Source organism: Micropterus salmoides, unplaced genomic scaffold, assembly GCF_014851395.1.
Source record: "Micropterus salmoides isolate LMB-PRFRI ecotype aquatic unplaced genomic scaffold, ASM1485139v1 Ms_hic_scaffold_4, whole genome shotgun sequence".
In the NCBI taxonomy this organism is placed as follows: Eukaryota; Metazoa; Chordata; class Actinopteri; order Centrarchiformes; family Centrarchidae; genus Micropterus; species Micropterus salmoides.
In genome coordinates, this window is record NW_024043372.1 from 27,489,543 (window position 1) to 27,501,751 (window position 12,209).

General features: G+C 45.1%; 1 protein-coding gene across 5 annotated transcripts in view; it reads left to right on the forward strand.

Moving 5' to 3' along the window:
• Nucleotides 1-12,209, forward strand: part of plxna1b (plexin A1b) — a 191,664-nt gene that overhangs the window by 26,663 nt on the left and 152,792 nt on the right. For all 5 annotated transcript variants that reach the window (XM_038695462.1, XM_038695465.1, XM_038695464.1 and 2 more), the window contains exon 2: nt 7,336-8,781. In XM_038695462.1, the coding sequence (XP_038551390.1) occupies nt 7,600-8,781 (1,182 nt within the window). In that variant the 5' untranslated portion in view covers nt 7,336-7,599. The remainder of the gene's footprint in view (nt 1-7,335; nt 8,782-12,209) is intronic.

Here is a 12,209-nt window from a genome sequence, read left to right on the forward strand (position 1 = left end):
AAGCTGTTGTGCAAAAAAAGAAGAAAGAAATAGGGTGAGACAATTCAGTGGAGAAGATTGAGCAGATGAAATGATGGCGATGAATGCAGTCTGTCTGCTCTTCATGTGTTATTGTAGTGACAAGGGCTGCATGCCTGGGAGACACCCCGGGGCGCTCAACCCTGTGTTCACCAGCCAAATCAGACACAGTGTTCATAAACTGTGCAGAGCTCTGAGATGGTGCCGTTCAATATCCAACCACCTCAAGCTGCTCAGAAAGGCTTCAAAACACAATGGCTGTTTCACTCTGTGCTTGGTGCAGAATGGCAAACACAATGCTAGCCTTGTAGGGAGAGATGAGATATGAAGGATAAGGTGGGGCGCACACACACACACACACACCTGTCACACAGATAACCTTACATACACAAATATACACAGTATGTGTTTCTTTGATGAGGTGATAAATTCCACCTAGAGTTTTATCCACAGCACACTCTCTCTGCATTCCAGCTTGGAGAAGCCAAAGGGGAAGATCTCCAGCAGTCAGATTCAGAAAGGTTGCAGTAGCTGGTGTCAGTGTTGCTAAGGGGTGTGTGTGTGTGCGGTGGTGGTGTTTCACGCTGTTATGGCCTCATCTTAAACACACTCAGTAGCTGACGACCCCCTCCTCCCTCTGTCTCATATTCGACAAATGCAGGCAGAGCAGGGACAACTGTGCACTGTAGCCTCAGAGCACAGGCGCACGCTTATGACCACACTGACACAGCACACACACACACACACAAAATGACCACATACTTGTATACCGCTGTGTGTCTGAAGTAATGTCTGTCGGCATATAATCCCATTTACCTCTGAATGCAAAAGAGTGCATGAGTGTGTTTATTGTCGCAGAGAATGAGGAGAGGAATAATTTGTGTGATGTAGTGCCCACAGTCTGTCTACTGTCTCAGAGTGGCAGCTGTCACACACACACACACACACACACACACACACACACACACACACACACACACAGAGACACGCAGAGACACATGCATCTGTTATCTGCACAGCACATTGGGTGTCAGAGAAGCAGTTGTCCTTGCACTTACTGCCTCTGCAGACCTTGAATGTGTGAGTGGATTGTCTGTCTGTGTACCCTGTCCTTGTGCAGGCTACTGATTCAAGCCTGGGAAACAAAAAGGGGACAGTGGAAATACGTGACATCAGTCCGATTATTACAGATTAACAGGCTAACAAAAAGAGTGTGCTGTAAAGTCTTTAAGTCTGTTTTTCATGTTTTTAATGATTGTTTATTATTATGTGTTTTATGACCCTGTGGCTCGTGTTACTTTCACAAAAAAACATTTTACCATCTTCAGATTCCATTATTCCATCGAGCAGAGCTGAGGAGCTTGTAAAGCCACTGCTGTAAAGAATTTATTCTTGGCTAATGTACTTAAGCAAATCTAAGGTAGAAGGAACTGAGGACGATGTTTGAGGCCCAGTGTTTCTGCTCTATAGTATTTTCTCTGCTCCTTCACCTCAAGGGTAGCCACTAGACAGGTCTAGATCAGGTTTTATCACTCCAGCCGGGCTGATGGCTTGAAAGTCAGGCCAGCAAGGTGTTTTAAAGACACAGGGCTCAATTTGTTCTAGTGCCTGACTTCCTAACACACACGCACACAGACACTACTTTTGTACTTTGGAGCAGGGCATTTGTTTTGGCAGGCCACCTGCCACAGAGTGAGAGAGAAAGGGCACAAGCGCTTGTCCTCCACTAAACTGATTTACGTTGGCACTAAAACAGAACTCATAAGGGCTTTTTATACGCCTTAAGACTCGCCAGTCAGCTTGTTCCCCCAGCCAAGGCAGGAAGGAAATGATACAAGATACCACAATATACAATACTGCTTTGTTGTCCGACCTCCTGAAAATTGGTCTTGCCTCCTCTGAAATTTGTCTTGGCTCGGTGGAGGACTTGAATGCAATATAGGGACAGTTGTTTCTGGCACTTGAAAAGTGCTAGCTCATATTTTGGATATTCTTTCCTCATCACTAAACACCTTTCTGTCAGTTTTTTCCTTGCTAATAAAGTAATGTTATGAAGTAATGGGACAAAAATGATTATCAGATCTTAGGCTGACTGTTGCTGGTTATATTACCCCCAAGGGCACTCTAGAAATTCTATCCATATTCAGTTATTAACATGTATTCTGCTGTCATTTGGCTGTTATTGAAAAAGGAGGACCTTTATGAACAAATTTCCATGGACAGTGACAGATGGGCTGAGATATTTTTTGATTATATTCCCGTGAGTTATTGCAATAACGTTGACGTCCTCTGATAATCCTCAGCAGATAGTGACTGCTGTGTTGCAGTGTTGACATTTGAGTTTTGGGTGTGTTGAGGGGACTGTTCTTCATTTCTTAGTGTGGGTCAGATTAGTGGTCTGACCCCCCACCTAGCCCTCTCAGCCCCAGAGACAGCCTCTGATTGGGATATATGTCAGACTGGTGGACTAACCCGACTGTAAATGACTACCCTGCACCATGCCCACCTGCAGTGTGTGTGTGCGTCTGAGTGTGTGTTTGTTTCCAAGCAACGAAATAGTTTTGAAAGCTACCCACATCCTTTACCCTGTAATAACTTCAGTCAGACTTTTTGTGTGTTTGTGTCTGTCTGTGAGTGTGTGGTCTGTCCAGGGATTGCCACCCATCCCTTCGTCAATCCATCCATCCGTCAGTGTGTCGGGGGATGGTAATCCATTCTTCCCATATGCAGATAGTGCCGGTGAGATTAGGCAGACCCTGGGAGAGGATTAAGGCTTCAGGGCTTGGCTCCCCTTCTTACCTCGTCTCTAACCATCCTACCCCCTCTACCCACCACACGCTTCCTGCCACCTCCTCATGCTGTTCAATCCTTTATCCACCCCTCACCCATCTCCCTTTCCTCCCCCGGGCAAATCTCCAATCTCTGGAGTGTGTTGGCTGCGGAGTGAAGAGGTGGAGGGCAGATTAAGATAGAGACCCATTAGGTTTTTGTACATGTGTGTTTTGATTTGCATGCGCATAACAGATTAGTCCTTGTGGTGTTTGTGTTCATTTCTGTGGGCCTATATAGGTACCATTTGTGCACAGAGGGGAGGGTGTGTGTGTGGGTTGAAGTATGCTTTGGTGTGTGCCTTTTAAACCATATTGCTTTCTTCACCTCCTCGATTATGCTATGGTTAGGTTACAATAATTGACTTTGTGCATATATGAGAGTGTGTGTGTCTTGAGAATTTGCATTAATTTTCAGAGCCTTTTCTTCATTGTCACACTCCTCCATCCCCTTTGCCATATTTCCTTTCTTTCTTAAACCCCCAATTCCACCCTTTCACCTCCTCCTCTTTCACAGATGTGTCCCACATGTTGTGACGCAGTGCAAAGGGTAGAGAATTTGTCTGAGTGCTGCTCTTCTTCCTTCGTTCCTCATCGTCATCCCTCCCTCTCTCGCCACCTTTTCCTCCTTTTTCTCCCCTCCAGTGGCGAGTGTTGTAATTGATATGCCACCAGCAATAAATCAGCACAGCTCTAGTGCTGAGCTGCGGCCATTATCTGAACGGACAGGTTTAGCTGCTTTGGAGAAGAGGGTGAGAGAGGGAGAGTTGAGCCAGCTCAGCTCTCAAGAGTCACAGACAGCTCACCACTTCACCAGCCTCTGGAATTTCCTCACAACGTACATGAGAACACACCACCACCCCCATCTCTTCTCAGGACTTACGCCACTTCTAAGCCAAATAAACAAAAGCTGTGGAAGGGACCCTCTGTTCTAAGCTTTTTCCTCTGTTATGTCTTCTACCTCCATTTCAATCCCTCATTTGGATTCCCAGTGTCCATAGGGAAGCAGTACAGTCCTGTCAATTGATAGGGCCTCCTGATATCAAATCCAATCAGCTTGGCTCCTTACAGCCCATCCTCTCTAATGCTTTTCCCTGATGTGATAACGGCTTCGGCTCCCCTGATATGGAAGCTGCCCATTCCCCAAGCCAAAGCCGTGCCCCTAGCCCAAAATGATTGACATGTTTTTCCTTGATGGTGCCAGATATGGCTCGCAACCTTGTTCCAGCGCTTTTTCCACCATTTCACTTTAGCTCTGGAGGAAATTGAAATTGAAGAGGGTTTGGGGGGGATAAGGAGGGAGAGAGAAAATGGAGAAATTTGAGAAAAAAGAGAAATGTGCGTAAGAAGCGGAGTTGATGGACTTAATCCTCAACAGTTGGGCAAGTCTGCCATGACGTGGTGGAAGTGGCGGGATCGAGAAAGAGGCAGTTTGTGAAGACAATATTGGGCCATACTACTATGTTTTCGTTTAAAAACGCAGACCTTTTGCTATGTTTGCACCTCCCGTCCAGACTAAAATGGCCTGAAAATGCTGTTTTCATTTTAAAACTCCGGGGTAGCGTTTTAGTGTGTATAGGCAAAAACAGAGGACTTTAAAAACGAAGGATTTTAAAAAACGATGATGCAGACACTCACATTTTCCTTCTGATTGGGTCTTATAAGTTATGCAAAGCAATGACATAAATCTACTGACAGTCTATTGCTTTCGGTATTTTTACTAAAATACTTTGTGCTGTGCAAATAACACTTAACCACTCTGGATAGCTCAAGAATCCAGCCAATAGAAGTGGGACTGGTGTTGAAAAAGCAGAATTGGGGAAAAGTGAAAGCCGCCATGTTGTCTTTTCACAAACGTGTTTGTTATAATGTGTGCTATGATGTCATTGCCTTATTACCTAGATAGATAACAAGCAGCTGGAGACCCCAGATGCAATTTGTTGTGCTATTCACATTCTTACATCAGGCCCTGGCCGGCCTAAATGAAGAGGAATTACTGCAGGGACGATTTGTTTCACCTTCTTTGTCGGGCTCTGTCACTCGCTCACTGCGCCTCATTGTATCTTTCCCCCACTTGGAAATGACAAAGGAAAATGAGCCAGCCGGCCTCCCTACCTTGCCACCTCGCTTTAAATTGACATCTCCTCTTTTTTTGCGGTGCTGCTGTACCGTAGAAATTAGTTTTTTTTATAGGCTGGCTGGTCACGCGTCCTGCGTCGAGTCGTTTTAATCTCACAGGGTGGAGAGTGGGGGTATATCTGATAAGTGCAGCTCAGGCCCTTCTGTCTGCAGTCACCGCGCTGAGGTGCCTCAATCCACGGGGTTCCCCTGGTGTTTGATTCAAGCGCAGGTAGAACTCTGATTAAAATGCGGCAGAAGTGCTGGCTTTTGTTTGGCTCCCGCTGCTCCTCACTCACCCCTCTACTCTGCTTTCTCTGTCTTTCTGTCCCTGCAGTTTTTCCTCCTTTCTATCTCCTACTTTCTTTTCTTTTTTTTTTCTTGCTCTGCTCCTCTTTCTCACCTTGTTTTTTTTCTCTCCCCCATACAATGGTCTTCCCCTGGCCTTTCATTTGTGGAAATTGGATGACACCACCTCTCCCTGAACCTGGCTAGCTTTGTCTTCGCTGAGCTATGGTTTGCTATTCCATGAACATTGCCACTGCTATTTTTCTTCTCCCTTGCTCTCTCTCTCTCTTTCTCTTTCTTTTCTCTCTTGCACAGCAAGAGTGACTAAAATTGATGTGCAATTCAGTGACTCCTCTTACTGAGGTGTTTAATTCTTTCAGTACTTACAAAACTGGATTTTTTACTCCCACTCTCTCTCACAGCTATATAAAACAAAAACAGAAACAAGTTTTGAAACACATTAATCCCTCTGAGCTGAAACTGACCCCAGTCCCTACCTGTATGCTTGGTGATTGATAACAAATTGACAGATAACCCACATTAACCTTTGCCTCTCTCAGTCCTTCTTTTGAATTTTCTTTTCCTTCCCAGTGTTTATCCCCCTTCATTTCCCTTCCTTCCATCCTAACCTCTCTGTAGTGTCTCTCATCTTTTCCAATTCGGTGTGGTCATAAAACACCCTTCGCGCAGACACTTTGATAGTCAAGGTGAAATTGAAGCGCAGGGTCCCTGGGAGAGTTGCGTCCTGTTTTGCATAATCAGCATTTACAGGAGAACTAATGTCCCGGTATTGCAGGAACATGATTGGCCTGTCAAATAGCAGCATGCGCACGGCAAACCCTGCTCCTCATCATCATTGCATTGTCGTTGGAGGATGCCCAAAAGAGCAAATACTCTCCCTTTTGACTCTTCCTCTTCTCCTCCTCCCTGTCCTTTACCTGTTAAACCTCCGTCCTATAAAACCTAGACCTCATTCCTGTCCTTTAATATACCGCTTCTGTTGGTTTCATCCCAGGTTGTCAAGGGATACCAGTTGCAGGGTATAGTAGTGTCTGCTGTGTGAAATATATTTGTGTATTTGTGAAAAGCTCATAAATGAAAGCAGACCTATGTAAATGTGTATTTGCCCGAGCATACACCAGGACCCTCACTATGCCAAGGCAGCGGCCTGTTTCAAAAGAACAATTAGGCTGCCTTTTTTGATGCAGTGCAATTGTCTGTCTGAACATGGCTTTCTTTAATCACATAGGTGACTGAATAGTGAGACTAACTGAATAGAGGCAGGCAGGTTTTGAGTGCTTTTGCATGTCTGTGATTGCGGTCTTAAGTGAGTGGGTGGGATTAGCTGCAGAAGAGTGTTGTGTAAGATAGGGACCCTTCAAAAAGATTCAGCGAATGGTTGTCGAGAATTGTCCTATATATACAGCATACTTCTCGGTCAAGGGTTTTTACATTTATATCTGCTTAAGTTTTATACACACACACACACACACACACACACACACAGTTTAGCTCCCTGAGTGATGGCAGTATGTGTTGGGCGACCTGCTGTGCTGCCACGAGACGAGAGCCTGGATACAATAGCCAGAACTGCAGGCGTAATTGCAAAACGCGTCATTGGATAGTGTGTTGATACTGCTGAAACCATGACAGGAAAGCCTCTGAGCAGACCTGGCTATAAATTGCTTGCTGTCAATGAAAAGGTGCCCACTGGCAATTTTTCAAACATACGCCTCCTCCAAAGCCACCATGGAAAAGTTGAAAGTTATGAAATATTAAAGAGTTCAATGTTGTGAGTCTATAAGTCATTCCAGCTACACTTGCGTTGTGTGCGCAGAGCCTTTTAATAATCAGCCCATGCCTCTCCTGCTATCTTCACTCATAATTAAATGCCGACACACATTTGCCTTCCAGGCTTGATTTGATATCACTTATTTATCACTGGGGCAAATGTCAGCCTGAATTTTTTCTAATTTTGGCTGTGGCAATGTGTGAGCCTTTTAGGCCTCTCTGTCTGCTTGATGCATAATCAATAGGAAATGTTTCTTGGACACTAACCATGCTCTTTCTTTCTGCCTTCCAGGGCTCTCACCTCGTGCCTCCGTGGATGATGTTCCTGATGACGGCTTGCAACACTGAGAACAGGACAGAAGATCAATAGGAGTTTTGTTTCTCCCTACATCCTTCTCTCTTTCCCTCAAACTATCCTCCCTCATTCCCTGACAGAAGAGCTGAAACAAAAGAAGAATCCTGATTTGGGACTTGGTATCAGAGCTTGTACTCCTAGTCCTCCTCCTCTCTTTTTCAATCCCCATCCCCCAAAGCCTTGCCTCCAGACAGCACAGACATGTGTCCCCTAGCTCGGTCAGTGGCTTCCCCTGGCCAGGGGAACTTTTTACTCCTCTTGGGTCTTTTGCTCATCATGAGCTCATCCTTCTCTGGAGGCCAACCCCCGCCCTTCAAACGATTTGCCCCTGCTGTGTGGGGGCTTACGCATCTGGCCATCCACAACAAAACTGGAGAAGTCTATGTAGGAGCTGTCAACTGGATTTTCAAGCTGTCTAGCAATCTGACCAAACTGCGCAGCCACATGACTGGCCCGGTGGTGGACAATGAGAAGTGTTACCCTCCTCCAAGCGTCCAGTCCTGCCCTCATGATCTGTCCCAGACCCCCAATGTGAACAAGCTTCTTCTCATAGACTATGCACAGAACCGCCTCATTGCCTGTGGCAGCACTTCGCAGGGGATCTGCCAGTTCCTACGTCTGGATGACCTCTTTAAGCTCGGCGAGCCCCACCACCGCAAGGAGCACTACCTCTCAAGTGTGGCAGAGTCAGGTACTATGTCCGGGGTCATCATAAGCTCCCCCCACAGTCCAACCAGTAAACTATTTATCGGAACCCCTATTGATGGCAAGTCTGAGTACTTCCCCACCTTGTCCAGCCGCAAGCTGATGGAGAACGAAGAAAATGCTGACATGTTCAGCTTTGTCTATCAGGATGAGTTTGTGTCCTCTCAACTGAAGATCCCCTCAGACACTTTGTCCAAGTTTCCTGCTTTCGACATCTATTATGTGTACAGCTTCAGCAGTGAGCAGTTTGTCTACTATCTAACAATGCAGCTGGATACCCAATTGACGTCACCTGATGCCAGTGGAGAGCAATTCTTCACCTCCAAAATTGTCAGACTCTGCGTGGACGACCCTAAGTTTTACTCCTATGTCGAGTTCCCCATCGGCTGCACTAAAGACGGGGTAGAGTACCGCCTGGTGCAGGATGCCTTCTTGGCTCGGCCAGGCCGGCAGCTGGCCAACTCTCTAGGGATCTCTGAGAATGAAGACATCCTCTTCACAGTCTTCTCTCAGGGTCAGAAGAATCGGGCCAAACCACCCAAAGAGTCAGCATTGTGCCTGTTCACCCTGAGGAGGATAAAAGAGAAGATCAAAGAAAGAATTCAGTCCTGCTACAAGGGAGATGGGAAACTCTCTTTACCCTGGCTGCTCAACAAGGAGCTCGCCTGCATCAACTCGGTAAGCTCAAACCTGTTCTTTGTGCTTTTTGATTTAAGAACACACTTTCTTTACAGCCCCGATTCCCTTGAATGAATCAGTTACTAATCAGTCAACGCACACATATTAAGTTTTGAAAGTAAAATGTTGACAGTGACCCAGACTACATTAGCATTTCTTGGGCCTTTAGGAACCATTCTAATGGGAAAGTTTGACACTATTGCTTTTAGCAGATGTGCGCCGCTCTCTTGGATACAGCCTTTTCTCAAGATATTAAAAACTAATCATGATGAGTTTGTGTCCCGGTAACTGTCTGCTACTCCACTCGTCCCTTTTTTTGTGCGCATGCTAATTGAATAATGGACTTGCCCGTGCCCGTGCTACATTCATTCATAAGGACGGCTGCCACAGGCCTGCATTGATTAACAATATAAAGTGTGAAAAGTTCTTATCATATATATATATATCTATGTATCTATCTATTTTATTTCTCCTGCTGTCTTCTGTTTCACTTTTTTTCCTGCCCATTTTCCCTCTCCACCACGACCTCTTGGTGCTTTGATTTAGTCAGGCACGGGACATCATTAGCCAAGTCCCCTGGATTTGTGAAATGTCACTCAGGAGTAGCACTTGTGCATACACACACAGCAAGGTCCGGTGCACAGGGATGTGAGATCCTGGGGGATAGCATGAGCTAGACTCAGTTTTTACTAACTGATCCACGGTGCATGACCCTGCATGCGTTAGAGGACATCACTCACACAGGCATATATACATGGAGTCTCACTGGAGACTCAAGGCACTACGCAACAGCGAACAGTCTAGTTTTCTCTTTAGTGAGCATACATACCTGCTCACATCCTTTTTATTTTCTCTCACCTTCATTCCTCATTCTCTTCTTTTCCCCCTTGCTTACCCACTCTCTTCAGGCAGCATCTGCCTGAATCCTTTTATATCTTTGTTCTATCTATTAGTGTTTAGTGTGCCTCACTCTCAGTTGACCACCTATCTCAGCGACCTCATCTTCTATCCTGCATGCTCTTTAAATTCACTCATCCATCCCCTCCATCTTGCTCTCTTAAGATAGCTTAATTAAAAGACCTGTTTTAAAGCTTTTTCTTTAAATGTCAGTGCACACCATTTTTACCGGCAGGTGTCTTCGTTGCACACACACAAACCGTTCACCCCCTGCTGCATCTAATGGAGGTGGATGCTTGGTAAGAACAGCACTCATTCTTTGTGTAGGTCTTTATTAGCTTGAGTGCACAGGTGTGTTTTGTGTGGTAGTGTAAGTGATGTGAATGACCTAGCCAAGTCCTCTTTCACCTCCCTTTCTTCCTCTCTCGACACCTTCTGTCGATGTAGTCTCTTTCCTGTTCAGTGGTTGTCTTCATTCTTTTTCTGCGCTTATCTTTCTTAAGGCCCATCACACTGACAATAGCTCTGAAGCAAAAAAGCACACAATCTCATTTATTTCAGTTAGACCTTTGCACTGGTGTAGCAGGAGCCCTTGGTGCAGAGTGCCGTGGTACAAAATCGCAGGTTAGCACAGCAAAGAATTTGACTCAACCTTTTATGCAATGCAGTGCAACATCATCTGGTAATTTGCTGTGCCGGCCAGTCAAATACTGTGTGTGCGAATGCATATGTCAGGCAGGTAACTGCATTGTGCAGATATGCTGCTTACCTCATCAGCATTTAGCTAGAGGAGAATATTATTGCTGTCGTGATAACACTCAATAGATTGACGCTGCAACCTCAAAGCAGTCATGCAGTGTGTTTGCTTTTGATAAGACTCCAAACTAGACATTCTGGTTTGCATTTTACCTAAAACAGCCTTACCAATGCCGCCTGTATACCTTTTTACATGTTGTAGCAAGCAACGCACAAGTGTAACCAGTAATATTAAAGGTGGCTGTAAGTGTCCCATGTCATAGTAGTGAGCCAGCATGCACAATATCATGATCCAATTCTGCCACTCAGGCATGTTACCATGGTTACTGGCATTTTGGATCGCAACCACTCATAATTTATCATCCCTTAAATATCCTCTCAAAAAACTGTCATCAATGATGATGTAATAGCCTTGGAGTTAAGCTGATTGGCTGACCCCATGACAGCAGCAAGGCTGAAGGGGTCAGCCTCAGGTTAATGTTGTCTGCCACGTTGCCCCTAAGCACTGACCTAATGTCAGCTGCACACCACTGACCTTAACCTCAGTCAGTGATCCGAAGGACCTCAAAACTGACCTCAGATGAGCGCCTGATATAATTTTTCAGTGTGGGATCTGGTGCTGTGCAACATAGCTTAACATACCAAGCACAGAGAAGCGCAATTCAAATTGTATTTCCTTTTGTCGGTTGCCTCCATCAGTCAGAATCTGGTAATCAGGTTAAGGTTGGTGCTACACTCAGACTAGCTAAGTCAACTTTGCTGAACGGTTATCTAAGACACGGAGGTGATTATCAAAATGATCATACACTAAATAGTATTTATCATTATTTTAAAAATTTTTACAAAGCTAATTGTGAAAAGTAACTCAAGAATGAAAAAGCAACATGTACAGTGATTAACGTAACTATGAAGTTGACACGAAGTACACAGACTTGCAGTTTGTAAAACAGATATACGTCGCACTACATTGTGCAAATAGAGAACTATTACATTAAGTATACCACAAATAAATATACCTAGTTCAATAAATGTAGTGAATTGTTTAATAAGAAAAATACCCCTGTCTTATTCATTCTTGGGTTTTACTAGCCAGCTAACAGATGTCAGTCTTCCACTGTTAGCAGCAGTTAGTAAAGGAGAAGCATACAACATTTCTCCATCCACAGTTCTCCAGTTGATCCAGGTATAAACTTGCAATCTCCTACTCCACAGCTCTCTATCATTTAAGCTACTTTCCCATCCACTCCAGCCCACCTCAACTGCATGTGACTGAGCCGTGTGGGAAAGGCTATAGTATGATGTGGGGTGGGGGGTGAATACGTTTAGGTTGACCCTGCCATAGAGTTGCGTAAAGGGGGGGCTGGACAGCTGTTAGCCACACAGCCATGATGGATTGCCAGGCGCTCTGTCAGCTCCCTTTGCGGATTTCATATTAGTACTGGATCATAATTTCTCACCTCTGGCCATCATTAGGATGATATGTTTACGGGCACAGTGAGATGGTGGCTGTTTTTCTGTAAACACAAACTGTTTGGGCATACCAAAAGCCGTTCTGTTATAAAAATGTGTGCGTGTTAGTCCAAGCGGACACACACACACACCATTCATCACCTCAGCCCTGTTACCTGGATATATTTGTCTGCTGTGTGTGTGCGCGCCCATGTGTTTGTGTGTCTCTGTTTTGTCCCTGAGCTTTATTAGTGAACCCCTGACCTTCTTCCCGGTTTGAGAGTGGATCAATATGAACCATTTCCACACACACACAGAGAGAGAGA